General features: G+C 37.1%; 1 protein-coding gene across 2 annotated transcripts; it reads left to right on the forward strand.

Annotated features, from left to right (window-relative positions):
• Positions 1 to 3,312: 3,312 nt before the first annotated feature.
• LOC107725029 (GTP-binding protein RAD-like) lies at positions 3,313 to 5,884 on the forward strand. Of its 2 annotated transcripts, none has more exons than XM_016534160.1 (5): positions 3,313 to 3,691; positions 3,813 to 4,169; positions 4,330 to 4,403; positions 4,704 to 4,908; positions 5,132 to 5,884. In XM_016534160.1, exons 2-5 carry the CDS (start codon positions 3,827 to 3,829, stop codon positions 5,407 to 5,409), a joined length of 900 nt encoding a protein of 299 aa, XP_016389646.1. In that variant the 5' UTR covers positions 3,313 to 3,691; positions 3,813 to 3,826; the 3' UTR covers positions 5,410 to 5,884. The 2 variants fall into 2 exon arrangements, with proteins under 2 accessions (XP_016389646.1, XP_016389645.1); XM_016534159.1 differs by having other exon boundaries at positions 3,817 to 4,169.
• The last annotated feature ends 14,058 nt before the right edge of the window (positions 5,885 to 19,942 follow it).

A 19,942-nucleotide genomic window follows, 5' to 3' on the forward strand; every position in this document is an offset into this window, starting at 1 on the left:
GGAAGATCTCAGTGCTTCTTTTTGTTAACAACAGCATGCAGCTTTATAAATGATTCTCATTACGAATTTGGGATGATGTTTGTCGCACGTATCACATTGTCACATGCCTTTTCACAAAAAAAAATTCACAAAAATGTTACTGAGCAACTGACGAGTAACATAGTTTCAGCACAGATTTTCCTCGCACTTTAAACCCTGGCACCGCGAGCTCGTGCAGCGCTGTCAGAATACATGCAATTCGTGCGTGGATTAGAAAATATAACATTCTGCAGTTTATTTACTAATCTTTTGAGGCGATTTCAATCATCATACCTAACCACCAGCATTAGCCAGCTCTTCTTCTCATCGGAGACGGGATGCAGCACTAAACAGTCTCTCGCTGTCGGTGCTTCATGCCTGTAATGATTTCTGCGTCTTTCTCTGATAGTTTTAAATACTTTCACACTGCCGACATGTTTACTGCATTAGTGCGTGCCTCTATTTGATCGCGTTAGTCATTGTTTGGTACATATTATTCGGCCTTTTCGCTTATTCGGCCGAACACCGAAAGAGATTTTTTTTTACTATTTCCGGCCGAATAATTTCGGTTGCCGAACATTCGGTGCATCCCTACATTTATGTGGAAACAGTATTTTTCCTGTTTGACAGTACGTGGATACAGAAAGAAACGTTATTCTGTAATTATGCCATATATTTGTGAATATGTACAAAATGACTTTACTTTTAGAAGGTTGTTGACTTTTCAAAGAAAATTCATGTTGGTCAAAATTGAGAAAGTGTACAACAGAAATAACTTGCACTGCTGTGTTTTTTACATCTTGTTTTTGCCAATAAAAAAATATTGAAATATGTGAAATCAGTTTTGTTAGTTAAATTTTTTTTTTTAAGTTCAATCACTTAACCATAAGCAAACAGTATTTTTCTACAGCCAATTGTAGAGCAGGGAAGCGCTTTGAAGTTTCAGCTATTTGTGAATAAGTGTAATTAATAGGTAACAGTTTTGAAAAGCTAAAAAATACATAGGCTTAATTTGTATACTGTGGTATAATTAATTTCTACAGATTATGGTAAATGGCTTTACTGGTATATGGATACATCATAAAACATCATTACTTTTACACTAGACACTTCATAATACAGGCAGGGTAACTTCTCTAGAATTAGCTATTGTTAACCTTCACGTTCAAATCAAACTAGGGAATGACAAGAATCACATTTTCTTATGATTTCTTTATGAAAATGATAGTCTTTAATACATGACCTGTGTTATAAAGTTATGTTTAAAACTTGTTTGTCTTATAAAGTCTGAAGGGTAATAGCCTGTCTAATGATGATACACAGATACTATAATAAGCACAATAGTTTGCAGAGTCTGTTTAGATTACACTTGCTTGGCTTTCAAGTCACAAAAGTGCTTTCACTAGCATGCATTAAAAATGCATGATAGATACTATTTCACGTAATAGAACTCTTATTCAATAGTTTTTTTTTTGTTTTTATATAAATTACCAGACTAGCTAACGTTGCAAGTCTTTTTGTGGTCCAGTCATTAAAATAAATACCAAACTTCAAATATGAATTTTTGTCATTAATTTATGATTATTTATTTTACATTTTTGCTTGTGCATCTGCGCCAGGCCCGGCTCCAGACATGAGATGAAGGGTGGGCCAAGTGATATTCCAGGTGGGCCGGGGGGGATTTTAAATTTTTAGCATCATTACTCCAGTCACATGATCCTTCAGAAATCATTCTAATACTCTGAATTGCTGCTCAAAAAAAACATTTATTATTATTATTATTATTATTATGTTGAAAACAGCTGAGTATAATTTTTTCAGGTTTATTTGATGAATAGAAAATTCAGAAGAACAGCATTTATCTGAAATAGAAATCTCCTTGCTAAATAAAAGTATTAATTTCTATACTTTCTCCCCCTCCCCTGACTCCAAGCTTTTGAATGGTATAATGTATAAAAGCTTTTTATTTCAGATAAATGCTGATCTGCCATAAAAATCACATCACTTTGGCAAGTCATCGCAATACATAAACCTCGTCGACATAAGTCTAAAATCAGCTTAGCATGGATAAAAGACTTATGTGTGGTGCCTACTTTCCAAAATAATTTCAAGTTGTTTCCAAGAATCAGTCTGTACATATAAGTGCAAATTAAATACATAAATAAATAAACCCTCATAAAAGCAGATCTGATAAAACATAAAGAACTTGTAATATGCAATTCCTGTATTATACAGTCAACTGTTAAATGACAGTCACAATGTGGAAATATATCTTCTATTATAACTGGAATAATAAAGTGCATTGCCTAGGCACAGGTTAGTTAATACGCCTGCTGGTAAATTCCTGTACCTGACAATACAATCATATGCCACTAGATGGCAACATTGAACTACCTATAAATGTACTCCACCAATATGATGAAAGGGGATTTTGCCCTTGAGAATTATAGGATGATGTTGTTAGCTTGCAACAAATATAATAAATGATAATCTGACACTGGATACTAAGTCTGATTCTAATCAGAATATCTTTTCAAGTGATACCTTTTGAATGCTGGAAAAAAAAACATAAATTACTGGTCCCGGATAATTCTGCATCATTCATAGAATTGCAAAAAAATTCAAAGTGATGATGTTTCAAGAATTACATGGTGACTTTGTGATTTCAGTTCATAACTGTGTGTTATGAAATCATATAATGTTAATGTTAACCAACTTGTCTGAGCCTTTTAATCTGGTTACTGTACAGTACAATTAAAAGCCACATGATGTTTTCAAAATTGACCTTTCCAGCAGCAATGATAAACCAATAATCACGCTATAGAGCACAATTAACCACACAAACAAAGGAAAAATCATTAGCGTAAGACACATAACTCTAAAATAATGGCATGACATATAATCAAACACCCCAGCGTACAAAATAATATTTATTAAAATCTAAACAAATGTTTGGTCAAGGAATTTTGGGAACGCAAAAGACAATACATATATGGTCTTACTGAATATAATACACAATTCATATTTTTTTTACTTCTAAATACATTGACAGTAAATATATATAATTTCCATTGAAATATATTTTACCATATATGGTTAAGTGTCTTGTCTTACAGTACACCAATTCACAGCATTTTCACATTTTTTGCCTTTAAAATTGCGAATTTCACAAGGTAGCTGAGCTCAGCTTGAGAGACCAGCTAAAACCAGTTAAAACTAGCAAGATGACAAATAATAATCATAAATAAAAGTTATTTATACCCTGATTTTTATTTATTTATTTTTGTTCCCCCATGAACCATTTGTCATGTTCGGACTATACGCCTTTGCTTTACCTACATGCAATGAAGAACGCATCTCATGGCTGTAGTAAAAGCGGAACATGATTCAGCCCTTCGTCCGCGCAGGGGAGGGAAGACCCTCGCAGAATTGTGAATCACACGCACTGGATCCCGCTCCTCCCTCAAAATGATGTTACTACTATAAGAAAGAAAGACGAGTGATTCTCCGAGGCGAGGAGACCCTCCCTCGGGCTGACGTCAGTCACTCGCATAAATAAGGGATCTGTCTCATCACCGATCATAAGCGAAACCCTCAGCGGAAGAATAACGGCGTTAAAAGGAATAACTGGAATTTTGACATTAAACGGGAGACGTTGTAGCCGCGATCACATGTAAGTATCGTTTTGACATGTTTTCATATCTTCTCAACTCCTCTAGGTATTTAATATTATAGGTACGTTTATACTAAAGTGTCATTATACAGTACAGTTGTTATAATACAGTTTCACACAGACAGGTTTGGAGTCATGACTTTGAACAAAGGAGACAAGTTGAGGAACATGGACAAGAGGAGAGGTAGCATGCCGTTTCCCCTGCATTTGCAGAACTTGCACAGGAGGAGCATGCCTGTGGACGACCGAGAGCTGCGCTCGATGCCCGAGGCTCAGCCCTGCCTCCTGCGCTTCAGTCCGGCGGAGGAGCACAGGAACAGCTGCGTGTCCGACTCCTCCGACTCCGTCATCTCGTCCGGCAGCGACTCAGACGGACAGGTCTACAAGGTGGTCCTCCTGGGCGAGCACGGCGTCGGGAAGACGAGTTTGGCCAGAATATTTGGAGGAGTTGAAGACAGCAACGACTGCGAGGAAACAGGTAAATGTCTTGGTTTATTCAGAAGTGCTCGAAGTTAAGATTTTCCCTTCAAGCTAATCATTTCTGGAAAGTCCAAGTGATGTGGTGCTTTTTTATTATTATTTACAAGCTTGTGTAACATTACAGATTTGTAATTATGTATTTTGCACCTTCATTTCAGGAAACACATATGACAGATCCCTTGTGGTTGATGATGAGGAGACGTCAATCCTTCTCTATGACATATGGGAACAGGTAAGCAATGGGCATTAAGAGTAATATTCATTTTAAATAATTTAAGCAAATTAAAATAATTAAATATTAAAATAAATAAAAATAAAAAGTGTTTAAAATAAATTTATCTTGATTAAAACACACACACACACACACACACACATATATATATGGCAAAATGTTTAAAATAAAACATTTTAACTCAATTTAAAAAGATAAAATACATTGCAAATTGTAATGTCATTGTCACTAATCATGATCAGCATTAACTTTGCAATGCATAACCATTCCTTTTCTCTATCTCTCTCTCTCTCTCTACAGGAAAACAGCCAGTGGCTGAATGATCAGTGCATGCGTATGGGAGACGCCTACATCATCGTGTACTCAGTGACAGACAAGTCCAGCTTTGAGAAAGCTTCAGAGCTACGAATCCAGCTGCGCAGAGCTCGGCAGTCGGAAAACATCCCCATCATACTGGTGGGAAACAAGAGTGACTTGGTGCGGTCCCGAGAAGTTTCTGTAGATGGTAAGATTTCACCCGACGACTTCTCTATTTTTAAAATCTGGGAGATAGAAACAGACTTTGCAGTCTCTGGTTGGAGTCAGGTTGTAGATGTTTTGGATAAAGTACTTCTCGGTCTCCTGAGCTTTGAGGAACAGCCAAGAGGCATAGTAAAGATGACACGTAGCCTCCATCCCTCTTGTAATGGAGTTAATGCTCACCTGTCTCTTTTTCCTCGTCTCTCTAGAGGGCAGTGCCTGTGCCGTTGTGTTTGACTGCAAGTTCATTGAGACCTCAGCCTCCCTACATCACAATGTGCGCGACCTCTTCGAGGGCATCGTCCGACAAATTCGCTTGCGCAAGGACAGCAAGGAAGAAAACGCCCGCCGCATGGCCAACTGCAAGCGCCGCGAGAGCATCAGCAAAAAGGCCAAACGTTTCCTTGGCCGCATGGTGGCCCGGAAGAACAAGAAGATGGCCTTCAGACAGAAGTCCAAATCCTGTCACGACCTGTCAGTGCTATGAAAAACTGGACTAATATGCCCTCTGATACCCAAGACCAGAAGCTGTGTGTTTTTCATGCTAATATGAGGACTATTTAGCTGTACAGACAAATATGAACTTGTTTTGTAAACTGAGAAGAGATTATATATGAAACAAAACTGACAAAATCAAATTGATTATGTTGACCGGCATGAGGCTTTTTATTGTTATGTTACTTTTTTCTCTGTTTTGCTGCCTTAATATGTATAGTTGTCAAATTCTGTGCATGTAAATATGAGGTAAATCCACAAATCACGTTCCCTTTGGAGAGCTGTGGGTATGTTTGCACAAAGGCAAAAGAAATAGGTTATTTTCCTTATGTGGACTAGAGCTGAATCAGATGTTTAAGGGATGAGCACAAGTCATTTTTCTTGTTGAAATAACATATGGAATCAAATGTTACTTGAAACTGAGTGCGCAGGTTCGTAATTCAGCCAAGACACCGAATTAGAAGGGGGGGGGGTCTGATATAAGAGGTCTGATATGGTTATTCTGCCATCTATGCTCCATGTGCAAATGAATGACATAGAAGCAATAAATTATGTGTTGTGAGCTTTTTTTAAAGAATGTTTGATTTGCACTTAATGCCATTTAATATTATTGAGTTTGTTAATTTTGTTACATGTTTACAACTGGTTTTATAATAAAATAATAAAAAAAAATACAATGTCAATTTTCATGGTGTTCTATCTACAAACACAAAATACACATTCAGACTTGAGGCTATTATACCATGTAATTTATTCCCCCATACATATGCAAGCGAGGGACTTGCTAGTAAGTTGTGTAATTGGAGGAAACAAGGTAGTTACGTTTTCTCAGCCAAATTAAGAAAGCTAATCATTAATCCGTTACAAAGCAGATGCAATGCTCTTCTAACACTTAAAGCCATTCTCAATTTCGCTCACGGGAAGTGTGGACTGGAGGTAAGAGTTGCTTTTATTAAACAGCATATGATCAATAAACAAAGAAGCGCGTAAGATTTTGTTACAGTCCACTGTGACGTTAATTTGCAGAGATGTGTTGTCGCTTTAAATGATTTAAGTTGTTAGTTATCCATCTTAAAACAACCGCATCACTGATTGCAGTTCAGATTGCATTGCAGTCTTTATGGGTTTCTTTAAAAGTTCGACTACAGAGACTATTTAGTTGAGCAAGGCGTAGCCTATTCATTTGTTTTTCTTTGTTTACAGATGTGATTGTAGAGTAGGCCTAGCCTATAGTTTGTTTGTTTGTTTTCAGTCATGTAACCGCTGGGTATGCACAGAATTATTCTCATACCTGACGGATATCTTGTTTTATGATCATGTTTTGCGTGTGTGTGTGATGTTACATTAATGAGGTGCATGGGCGGATTGGCCATCTGGCAATTCTGGCAAATGCCACAGGGGCCAGACCATTTTTTTTTAATGTGGGCCGGTCAGATATATATTGTTTTTACAGGCCAACAGCGCATAGGACAGGTTTTTATCACTTGCACGATTTCTCTATATGGTTATAATAATAATATTAATAAGAGGCGGTGCAGAAAAACTTTGAGAAAGCAAAAAAAAACAAAAAAAAGGCTCTTAAGTCCGACGCTGCCAAATGCGTAAAATAAACGGTTTAAATTCGGCTGCTGCAGCGGAGGACAGTACACAGAGGTAAGAAGAAAACATAAAATATAGCAATCTTAAGTCATTTTTTTTACGCAATTCATGCAGCTTCTGCCAGTTAGCGCCAGTGTGGTTGACACTGTATTAAACAGCTGTAAGCTTAGCATAGAACCTCCTATATTTTAAAATATCATTGCTTTGTGATAATTGGTTAAAAGTGTTAGCTATCCTGTTACTGAATTGCATGGCTAAAATATCAGCAGATGGGATTTTCTCTTTTTCCCGAGGATGTCCTCTTTTTGGGCCTAAAAAATGCCTTGGGCTGGGATTTCTGAATCACCCAAAATGTCCGGGATTCACCTTTTGCTTTCTACAGTTGCCATTCATTGTGTGCGTTTTTGTATTAAAGGCACGGGACTGTTTTCTTAATCCCGCTCCCACTGAATTTCTGACCATTACCGCCTGCTCCTGCAAACATTCTAATATTGCATATAATTTTGAGGCATCAGGGAGCCGCTATCAATATGCAGGGTTTTTAAATCGCTTTTGAATGAGAGCTCACTGTTTACTTTCGATTTCGCGATCACGCGCACTCTGTGTAAAGGAAGCACATGTTACAAGATCAGATATTTGTCAATTAACTCAGGATCTGTTGAGCAGCAAATCCTCCAGCATGGTCTTGTCAGTCATCCTTACTCTCAACCCATGATCAATCAAATCTGACTCCTGCAGGCTGCAGCTCGTGTTGGATGCAGGATTGCCAAATCCGCATTTTTTTCCACAGAAATGGGCTACTTTTAAACTGTTGCGGCAGGTTGATTGTCCCCGTGGGTTAAAGGTTTTAAATATTGCATAAATTACATTTGACTGAAATGCTTGTATTGAAACATTTTGCATTTTGCACCTATGATAAAACAGTCCCCACTGTCCTCTTTTTGGAAAACTAAAATGTGGTCACCTTAGGTAAACAGACTGCTGTGGGCTATTTGCAATATAGTCTAACATGTCAAAAACCTATAGCAATAGCCATACTGTAGACATTTGTAGTGAACTTTACTTTGAATACGTAGTCATATATTAAAATAAAACATTAAATATGCATACATAGGTTACAGTAGGCTATGTAATTAATCCTTAGGTATTTGTAAATTTGCTATAAACGTGTGTTCTTTAAAAAGTAGAAAGCATTGTTTGCCATTAAATGTTAAAATATCTGATACATACAGTACTGCTTTATTTTACCATTTGTACACAAATGTGTGGTGAATACGGCTGTGTGGGTGTGGTAATATGGGCTGGTGTGGCTACAGTGCCAGGGCTAAATTTTTGTCCCAGTCAGCCCTTGATGAGGTGTACTCGAGTTTAACATTAACTGGAGGGAAAAGTTGTCTGATGGCACGATTGATTTTTTTTCTTCTCTCTCAGATTATTACTTTCTCTCTGAGGTGCACTCAGTGTTTTTTTTATTTTACAAAGTTTCACACATAAATAAATTATCAGAATGTTGGAGAAATAGAAAGATATAAATTTTAGTGGTCGACCGATATGGGTTTTTTGACAGCCTTTGTTTAACTGTTCTATCTGATTATTACTTATATCCGTATTAGACAGAACTGTTAACGACAACAGCGAACAAGAGGGAGAATGTAGCTGTGTGCTCAGGCGCTGCCGCTCTCAGCACCGTCAAAATAAAAGTCACGCCTCGAACGCATCAGCCAAACAGGAAAACTTATCGGCCGATGCCGATATTTGAAAAATGCCAAATATTGGCCGATATATCGGCCTTGACGATATATCAGTCCACCACTAATACATTTAGGCTACATCACAACACAAACCTACAGTACAGTATGGCAGCTGACGCTGGCTTTGAGAAAAAAAAATATCAACACAAACTTACGAAGTGCACCTTTAAAAGAAAATGCATTTGTCAGTTTCTGTCTCTTAGAGGAACTTTAAAAACTAATGTATGCTGGGACAAGAAAAAATACATCAAAAGAAAAATAGACTGAACTTTGAAGCAAAGCATGAATGCTTAAATGATCTTATTGTTTTGTTTTTTTGTTTTTGTCTTAAACATGAAGGCCCCTGTTGTCTTGATGGAATCTCTGAGTGCTTGGTTTATTGCACTGAGTGTAAGTTCTCTTAGTTGGCCTTTTTGTCTATACTATATACTGTAAATGTTTATCACTCAACATGATTTACCTTCTGCAATTAATTGCTTTCTATTTTAGGTGCTGTCTCAGAACATTTTGCTTTCTGAGACTGCTCATCTTAAAATTGGTGTTCCAGAAAACTATGATGGTATTTTCCCATGGTACCTCACCAAGGTGAGTTCTTTCTGTAAGGAGGACAAAATGACTTTAGAAAATTTACATATTAGTAGAAGCTTTAGCTGGGGCTTATATTGGGTATGTCCATAGTAAAAAATAATAATAATAATAAAATAACAACAACAACAATTTTTATTATTATTATTATTACAGGCTCAGTTGAAGCAGGTAATTAATCCAGTAACTGAAACTGTGTGTAGACTGAGTAGATGTGTAGACAGAGTAGACAGATGAAGAGGGGAAGGGCTATGAAGAGCTGAGAAGGTTAAAATGAGTGTTTTGCACCTAATACAAGACGATACAGGTTGCCAATTTGTCTAGCTATGTTTTTGTTGACTAAACTGATGAAAATGGCATTTCAAGTAAACAAGACGGGAGATTATGAAGGCATGTAAAATGCAAGCCTCTTTCATATTACGTGAGGTTCGGAGGTGTACTGTTATTCAGTCTAGACAGATGAACTGATGTAATTTTCAAAAGTGTGCGGATGTGACACCAAGGTTCTGAACATTTCAGTAGGCTAAGAATTTTAATAAGCAGTTCTGACTTACTAGGAGACACGTTGTCGGATCAGGTGAGTAAAGTACCACTGAGTGAAAGAAATTGCTGTGTATGTTATTTATAGACTGAATTTAGATGGTTAAAATGGACTGTCCTTGTGCTGTGTTGCGAATGACTAAAGAGTTCTGTGAATGTATTAAAGACTGCTTCTAAGAGCAACCTAGAGAAAGGACTGAAAAAGCAGAGCATTGAACATGCCATTTAATAAACCCTACATTTCACTTCCCAGAGCACTCAGAACTCAAGGTGTAATTATGAGCAGGCATACGCGCACACCAGTCGTCACCAGACTAAATATGGCGCTCCTGTACAATGCCTTACTTCAAACCCTGTATCAGACATCTTTACCAGATGTCGTTTAGTAATAGCCCGGTTGCTCTCCAAAAAGCTTTTCGCTTTGGCACTGTAATTGGCGGCATTTCTGAAGGACTGTTTGGTCCTAGTGCTTCTCGCTCATCATTTTCTGTATTTGACGCCATGCTATCAAAACAGTCTCTGTTCAGTGTCCAAATCAAGTATAATGGCCTACATGCGAGTGGGTGGATAATTACGTGCCCCCTGTGTGATCACTGAAAGAACAGAATGATGGCTACATAATATTTGTTTAGGCTTACAAAAATAAGTGACAAATTATGCTTTTTTTTCTTTTCTTTTTTTAGCTCTAGTTGAGTATTGTGTTCTTGCTGCAGGTGCCACAGATAGAACTGATCAATTTTTGTTAGCTTTTTTACCACAGTCAATCAAAACAACCAAGCATGGGTTTAAAAGACTCTGTTCCCTGGATATCCTGTGCAGCATTTCAGTCTGAGCCAGGGGAAAGGCAAGCAACAAAGTGCCACGCGAGTCATGCTGTGTGCAATTAGCACTTCAATCAATCTTTACCTTTCCTAATAAACACTCACTGGCATCCTATTCTAAATATGCTAGGCAAGCATGGAAAAAAAAAAAACTATTCAGAGATACATTTTAGGAACCAGACAAAAGAATTACAATTCTGGCCAAGCAGATGGGATTTTTTGGCATGACACTGACTGTTCAGGTTTGTGTGCTATTTAAGATATGTGACCACATGCACACTGTACCCTGTATTGGATGTGCCAGTACTGAACACAGAGCATTTGGAGCCTCCTGCCCAGCTTAATTCTGAATCTCTATGTGCATTGGTGTCAACCACTGAGCCACATAACAGCTGTCAACAGCAGCAGCCATGTTCATTCACAGACATTTAGAGAACGGTCAGCCAAACATCATTGCCGTCTCACTGACCGCTTCTTCTACGCAACCAGTGTTTACACTAACAGCCATTAATGTGCTCTTCAAGTGCTCTTTTTTGTAAATATCATAATTGCGAGTTCCGAGCACAAAAATGACCAAGCCAAGTTATATAGTTACAAGTGGGAACTTGTATTTACTAAATGGTACATGAGGTGCCGAGTTGTGACATTGGAAGGAGCATGCCGATTTGAAACATGGCAGAAACACTGATCTAAATATGGACGATGTAAAACAGACTAGAAAGCAAGTCTGTAGTGAATGGTGTTTATTATTCAACTTTCAAGGTTTGCTTCACATATAGGCCTAGTTGTGATACCCTATACAGTCAGTAAGTGACAGAAATTAATATTTCCAATATAGCATTTTGAATTCTGGTGTTGTTACGCTGGTTTATTGCTCACAATATAATTCATTTGTTTTGTTTAGGGTACTTCCATGTTATTTTTCCAACTTGAAATCATGAGGTCATTATAAAGAATGCCTGAGTTTCCCAGCATATGCACTTAAAGGCAGCAAAATGTGGTCACCGTTAGGCCTGTCACGATAACAACTTTTTGTTGTGCGATATATTTCCGTTTTAACAAAAACTGCAAAGTAGCAAGAAGAAAAAAAGAAAAAGGCACAAATAACTTTGTATGGAGATTTTTCCATCTACAGATTTTTTCCTGACCTTCTTTTCTCTGTAAATTAAGGGTGCACACTATTGCTGAAAAACAATCACTATTTAGCAGTCAGATGTCCGTATGCACAAAGGCACAGATCCCTAAACTAGACCATATCTGCAGATGAAACTTTGTTTGTAGAAGCATTTTTTACATTTGAACTAGCACCTCATGACTACACCACGTTATGTACGAGAAGCTGCAAAAGACATAGGCGCAAGTGGAATGTACACAACATGGTGACATTAATTTTTAAGTAAATATAATATGCAATATATTGCATCACCAAAAATTATTGAGGTCATGGACATATTGCGCGATAAGTCGATATATTGATTATTGCAACAGGCCTAGTCACCGTGATTTAATCAAGCAGCTCGCATCATCAGCCAAATAGAATGTAGCTAACTGGTAACTGGTTAAACCAGATTTGTATTTTAACTGGTTAAACCTGGCTGCGTAATTAATAAAAAAAAATTAAAAATGTGATTATGATTACGGCTCCTGCAATAAAATAACTGTGAAGTGTCAGATAAACCAGCATTCTGTTTAAATATAGTACCACCGTGGCAAATGTTATTTTCAACAATGTGCTACTTTGCAGAGTGGAACATTGTAACTAATTACAGAGCTCATTGACACAATGGCCAATCGGATGCATTTGAATGTCACCTGCTCAAAATGCCAGTTTTGTTTAGCGCAGACAATTTTATTGTTACCAGCAAAGTACAGACATAATGTAAATGAGGTATACTTTCTGTAGACAGCTTTATTGACTGTTAATGGATTTGTTTTTTGTTTAGAGTGCAGAACTGAAGTGATTCATAGCTTCAGTGATTATAAGGGGAATGTTTTGTGTGTGTGTCTGCGTACAAACCATTCACTATTTGAAAAGGAAGTTTTCCATGCTGTTAAAAAGAAAATTGGCCATCTATACAGTACACTGCAAAATTTAGGGACTAACAACTGAAGAAATGACACCAATGCAAAGTAGCATTCATGTGAAAAGCTAGTGATTCTTTTAAAAAGAAAAAGGTAGGTTGAGCATATCAGACCTGGTAAAGCCCTTAATGGAGTGGGTGGTGTTTGTGTGATTTTTTTTTTTTTTTTAATGTGATGGATATGATGACTATATCGTTAAGAAGAGTACACTGATATGGATAGTTAAATATTGTGTTTTTATTAGTGCTGTCAAACGATTAATCGCATCCAAAATAAAAGTTTTGTTTACACAATATATGGTTGTGTACTGTGCACATTTATTATGTATATATAAAAGCACACACATACAGTATATATTTTGAAAATATTTACATGTATTTACGTGTATATATTTATCTTCATATAATTTATATTATATATAAATATATTTAATATATAAACAACATATTTTTCTTAAATATATACATGCATGTGTGTGTATTTATATATACATAATAAATATACACAGTACACACACATATATTATGTGAACAAAAACTTTTATTTTGGATGCGATTAATCGCGATTAATCGTTTGACAGCACTAGTTTTTATATACTTATCATATTTTGATTTTACAGTTGCCGGATCTCCCCCTGACCTACTCTGATCTGACTGTAAGTGGTGACGATGAAGGGATTTTTGGGGTGGAGTCAGGCTTCCTGTATGCCCTTAAACCTCTGGACAGAGAGAAGCAGCCGTCTTACTCCTTGCAGGTGCAGAATCATAAAGGAATTTCATTTATGTTAAAAATCAATCAATAAAGAAATGAGGAGTTCAGATGCAAAAGCCTCTAAGTGCCATTTGAAAAGGTCTTCTAAAATTAGCATTTTTCTCAGGCTCCTGTGTTTATGTTCAGTTATTTCACTGACAAGAACCTATTTATTGCCATTAATGTGAAATTACTGAACCTACACATAGGAGCCTGATAAAACTGCTCATTTAAAAGAAAATTTCAAATGGCACTTAAAGGCTTCAAATGTTGATTTGTCTTAGACCCATATTTAATGCAAGTTTCTTTAATGTAAGACTTGTTTTTGTCATTCATTCTTTAAACATTTGCCTAAATTCAGCATTGACTGCTATAGCACATGGCTTCTTGAGTGCAGCCCAAAATAACAAATGCTGACGAAAATTGCAGGCCAATGAAATGTGAGGCAAAAAGGTTTGAGCTCTAATAAGACATGCTGCTCGAGTGATTTGACCTGAGTGTTTTTTCCCAGGTGTCCTTTGCAAAGTCCATGCACACTCAGACCTTTACTGTCGAGGTGTGCATCATCGATAAGAACGACAACGTGCCAGTGTTCTTGGAAGAGAGCATGAGAGGCAGTGTGCAGCTGGGGCTTCTCAAAGGTGGGTGGGAGAAGAGCACAGCAGGCCTGCGCCAGAGAACTTCCTTTGCTTGATGCTCATCCTAATTGCCTTGACTTTTTCTTAAATTCTACAGGCATGCGATGCTAAACGAGATCAACTGTTAGTCTGAATGCCACACATTTCTTACGCCACACCATAAATTAGAGTTGCGTAGTAGCGCGGTTCGAAATAGCTTAGTGTGGCATAATTGAATGTTATTTTTTTCTTTTTTTCTTTCAATAATGAGACGCATGAAAAGCCTATTGGATTATGAGGACAACTGTACATCATCACTGTGATGACAGATGAAATGCCCTTGAAGCACTAACACTAACATGTTCTTCAGGTTCTTGAATGTTTCCTCAGAAACGCTAACAGAGATTGGAGTGAATAACAAGACCAAAATGAAAAATGCTTTTGCTCAATAATGCTCAGAGATTACTCATCTCCTATTTTAAGAACATCACAATAAAGAGACTCATGTACTCCTGATGTTGTGAGATTGTAAGCAGTTTTGCAATCACTTGATTGCAATCAAACATTAAGAATGGGGCAATTAAAGAAAGCAGAATGTATTCTGGTTCAACAAAATTAAACTCTATAGCCAGCTGTCGACTCATGCCAATAATTATAGAATTATTTTCTGTGGTAATCAACGACTTTACTTTGACATGTTGCGCAGTATAGCCAGTCTCATTCCTCCCTCTTCTCGCTGTCGTTCTGTTTAACTTCAGTTCTGTTAACATGCAAATAACCACCATTTGCTCGTCAAAATCTAAATGTGTCAGTTCAGTCAGTTCATGTAGATTGTGATAAATAATTCTGATGTGTGTGTGTGTGTACCTACTTAACCATATTTTGGGGACAAATTTGTACCCAAAAGTGAGCTAAACCTGACAAAATCTCCAAAAACCTCCCTTTGGGGACGTCCTCATTTGTAAAACTGGTATAAAAATAAAGTAAACAAAGTTTTTTTTTAATTGTAAAAATGCAGAAAGTTTCCTGTAAGGGGTAGGTTTAGGTGTAGGGTGATATAAAATACAGTTTGTACAGTATAAAAAACATTAAGTAAAGTTAAGTAAATGTGTGTGTGTGTGTGTGTGTGTGTGTCATTGTCACAGGAATCCCGTTCATGCAGGTGGAAGCGCTGGACCGAGACGACAGAAACACTGCCCACGCGGACCTGCGTTTCAGTCTTCTGGACCAGATACCACGCATCCCTGCCAGCCACATGTTCTCCATCGATTCCATCACTGGAGAAGTGTCCCTTACAGAGGATGGTAATAAACTACTGCTGCTTGTGTGTGACTAAGATTAGGATGAATTAAATGAATAGTCAGACTGATATATTTGGCAAAGAATAATTAATAATGCATTATATCAGCCAGTGTCTCCTAAACACCATGCCATTGCATTATTGCATCAGTCAATCAAATCCTGAAAAGGCATAGAATAATACCTACTTTTCTTGTGAATTCTGTATAGTTGCCTCATGCTTTTTTAGTGTCTTGGTGTAAATTGAAAGACAGTATCCCTTCTCGTCTCCCTTCCTCATCCTTCACTCCTCTCAGCCCAATTCCACCATGAAATCAGCTAATAACTCTCTCTCTTTCTCTCAGCCAGTCCAATACGCTCTGCTTATTGCATTGTTAAATCAGCTGTTAACAACATTGCCCTTTGGTTTTTTAAACATGGCTGCTAAATTAAAATGACTTTGAATCAGTGCCAAACCTCACAGAGCCAGAAAAGAAAGATGGTTAATTTGAATGAGTCATCGAGAGCCCGAGCCATCAGGTCAGCTCAGAGGATTCTGGTTCAAATATAACCAGAGGGGCCTGGCATTAGCTCAGAGATAGTTAAAAACAGAGACTTAATATGCTCAGAGAGTGTTTGTAGTCTGTGTTTTCATGACAATAGATGGTCTTGCAATGTAGGTCTTTACTGCTGCCTTTGAGTTGCTCACAGTGAGATATAGCTTGTGCTAAACACTCCCGAGAAATAAACTGGAATGGTTAGGTGATCAACAGAACCTGTAGCTGAATTTAAAACAAATAGATTTTTACTGTTTAGTTACACTCAAAGAACTGAAACTGTGCAATTGAAAAACATTTAAATCGTTTACTGTGTATAGATGTAGTCAGGTTGATTCAAATAACAGAAATTTAATTTGACTTACACTACCATCATTCAGTAGTTTGAGGTCAGTAAGTTTTTTCTTTCTTTTAAAGATATTGATCATTGTATATGCAATTTTATATCAAAAGTGGCAGTAAAGCCATCACAGGAATGAATTACATTTTAAAAATATGGTCCCACTTTATATTAGGTTTCTTGAAATACTATGTACTTAATAATAAAATAATGAATTTTTAGGCACAATGTACCGTGTCTGTCATGTTCATGTTGAATTGCAAAACACTTGTTCTGCTATCGAGGGGGAAACATGTAGATTTAGGGGCAGGTTTGATGGCATGGTAAGGTGTAAAGTGTAGGTAGGGTCAACAGTGTAATTATAGATGTAACTACAGAAATGAATTACAGATGTAATTACAGGACGGTGTTTTCACATACATTAAGTACATTGTAAAAACTTGTATGTACACAATAAGTACCTTGTATCAAATGTTAATTTAAATAAGTACGTAATGCATAGTAGTTAAGGACATTTAATATAAAGTGGGTCCATATATTAAAATAGAAAATTCAAGTTTAAAATTGTAGTAAAATTTCACAATATTGCTGTATTTCTGATCAAATAAATGCTTCAAATAGACTTCATTCAAAAATGTACTACATATTTTCCCTTTTGATCTTTGTGCTTCAGCTGTTTGTGTTTTTTTTTTTTTTTTTTTTCTTAATGTGTCCATCTGTCCAGGTGCCTCAACTCTAGATCCAGAAATGTGTGGCCGCTACAAGCTGTCTGTGATGGTACAGGACATGGCCGGCAAGTCCAATGCTTTCTTCTCCACTGGAACTGTGTTAGTGGAGGTGACTGGGAACGCATGGGCCTCACCTGACCCTGTGAGACTGCAGGAGAATCTGCCTGGACCATATCCCATCGCAATCTCACAGGTATGACGAAAGCAGAGGACTCTAGGAGCACTGACAGCATGAGATGGATATCCTGTGTGTGTGTGTATATATATATATATATATATATTAACATATGTGAGTCTGTTTTATATTGCATTCATCCTCTTCAAAGGCGAGTGCGGCAGCATCCCACAATTACACATGGCTTTCATCATGACATGACCTTTTGCTTGATGTTCAGAATTTATATTAGTCACGACTCACTGCCATCCTAACATACAGTCACTGTCTATGAAACACCTGATACCATGATAGTGGATGTGGGGCATCTACTTTCTACCTCTTAGCACTTATGTTTAATTAATTTAGCATCTATTTTCACAGCAAAGGTGAAATCTGTTGTAGAAAGTGTTGTAGTAAGAAATACTGGTAACACTTTAGTATAGGGACCGATTCTCACTATTAACTAGTTGCTTATTAGCCTCCCTATTAATAACATATTGGCGGTTTATTAGTACTTATAAAGCACATATTCTGCATGACCATATTCTCCATCCCTAATCCTACCCAATACCTAAACTTAACAACTACCTTACTAACTATTAATAAGCAGCAAATTAGTTTTTTTAGGTAAAAAGTCATAGTTACTGGTTTGTTAATAGTGAGAATTGGACGTTAAAATAAAGTGTGATCGAAATGCTTGAATACAGCCAGTGATATTTGAGTAAAATTGTACAGTATGCAGTGGAAGGTGTATATGATATGTGTTTGCAGAATAATCTTTTACAGTCACATGTTATTCGTGGGTTTGTGGCAAAAGATCCTCCTCTCTTCTTCGTGGGTGCCTCCTACACACACCAACGCCTTTCCACCCACTTAAATTCCTGGATCACACACACACACACATACACAAACACAGAAAAGCTGTCCTTTCCCAACCAGAGCTGTATGTACTCAAGCAGGGTGGATTTCTATGTTGCTTTTTAAACCTAAAATATAAAATTCCAACTTAAAAACATTAGGACTGTCAATAGAAATGATCATGATTGCAAGTTAGTTCCTGTGAATGACATTTGTAAAAGAATGTATGTGCTTTTGTGAGTTTATTTATTTATTTATAGTAGTATTTATGTAGTAGTATTTACCACATGCATACATTTTATGAGAAAAAAAAATTTAGTGATGTGGATTCAGTATTGCAATTATAGCATTGGTTTTAATAAATGCAACTGAATCTTAATTGAATCTTAAAATATAAATGAATCTTAATATAAAAATAACATAATGGAACATCAGATTGATATTGCATTGCATTATATTTAAATTAATGTACGCCAAAGAACTTGATATAAAAGAGTCAGAATAATATGTGTGCTGTGTGTGTGCAAGGTCTGACTTGATTTTTTTTCCTTTTTTTTTTTTAATGGGAAAAGCCTTTTCCCACCCACTCGTGTGTGCTGTGATGTGCATGTGTGTGGCTGGAGTTTCACTGGTTATGAAACAGATTAGTGGTCATAAAGGACTCTCATAGCAACACTGCAGGGCAGCATCGGCTGTGCTCTCCTCATTTCATCCTTCTCCATTTTTCTATTTTTAAAATAGCATAGAAATGAACCTAAAAAAGTTGATTTCAATCCTCTTAACTCCATGTGTTCCTACAAAACACTTTTGGTATTTCAGATAAAGAGCTTTATTTGATCATAATGCTTAGTGGATGGCTTGAGCTTTGTTTGTTTGCTCTCACTCAAATCCACCAAATACAGGGGTGACACAATTCAGGAGAGCAGCTGAACTGAGCAGCTACCCATTCTTCATCCCCATTTCATCCATATTGTGTTTAGCTGATGCCACAATAGTGCAATCACATTTTTCTCTCCTTTTTTCCTTCAAATTGACCCTACATGACAAATTACTGCTCAAGAGTCACAATTTGCAGTTTGTGACTGAGTGTGTATGAGAGACAGATAGGCTGACAGCAGAAGCATTTTGAATTGCTATGTTTAAATCAAGTCTGTGGAGGATGTTCAGCTTCAGGCTGAAAAAAAAAACGGCATTGTTCCAGTAAATCTGTGATCCGTGATACTCCGTAGTTTATTTTGCAAGATGCTGGTGTGCTTTAAAAATGTCTTGCTTAAACACGCTTCAGGGTGCTGGGATTTCACTGTGCTGCATTTTAATGAAGTTCTAAACATAAATTCAGGAGAAGCCTGATCATTCTGTCCTTCACACAAGCATCTGTAAGAAACCACCTAATTGTGTCCAGTTTAGCGGGGTTATCGCCAGAGTCACCACTACTGTAACGCTTTAAAGGGATAGTTCACCCAAAAATGAAAATTCTGTCATTAATTACTCACCCTCATGTCGTTTCAAACCCGTAAGACCTTCGTTCATCTTCGGAATACAAATTAAGATATTTTTGATGGAATCTGAGAGCTGTCTGACCCTGCATAGACAGCAACGCAACTGAAATGTGCGGCCATTTTGTATGGCCATTTTGGAGAATATCAGCTGGACGTAAACAACGTATGCTGTTCTGTGTCAGCTGCGTCACCCAAAATGGCAGCAGGGTGAAGTGGAGGAGACGAATTGTTGAATAAAGTCTTTTTTTTTCATTTGCGCACAAAAAGTATCCTCGTAGCTTCGTATAATTGCGGATGAACCACTGATGTCACATGGATTATTTTATACATCTCCTTGCTACGTTTCTGGACTTGGGAACATTT

The sequence above is a fragment of the Sinocyclocheilus rhinocerous genome, unplaced genomic scaffold, assembly GCF_001515625.1.
Source record: "Sinocyclocheilus rhinocerous isolate Xijiao unplaced genomic scaffold, SAMN03320098_v1.1 scaffold1266, whole genome shotgun sequence".
Taxonomy (NCBI): Eukaryota; Metazoa; Chordata; class Actinopteri; order Cypriniformes; family Cyprinidae; genus Sinocyclocheilus; species Sinocyclocheilus rhinocerous.

Bases quoted from the DNA above. Each gene is read 5' to 3' on its own strand.
- LOC107725029 (XM_016534159.1), top strand. The intron at 4,170-4,329 runs GTAAATGTCTTG...CCTTCATTTCAG, and splicing joins CAACGACTGCGAGGAAACAG to GAAACACATATGACAGATCC. The intron at 4,404-4,703 runs GTAAGCAATGGG...CTCTCTCTACAG, and splicing joins TCTATGACATATGGGAACAG to GAAAACAGCCAGTGGCTGAA.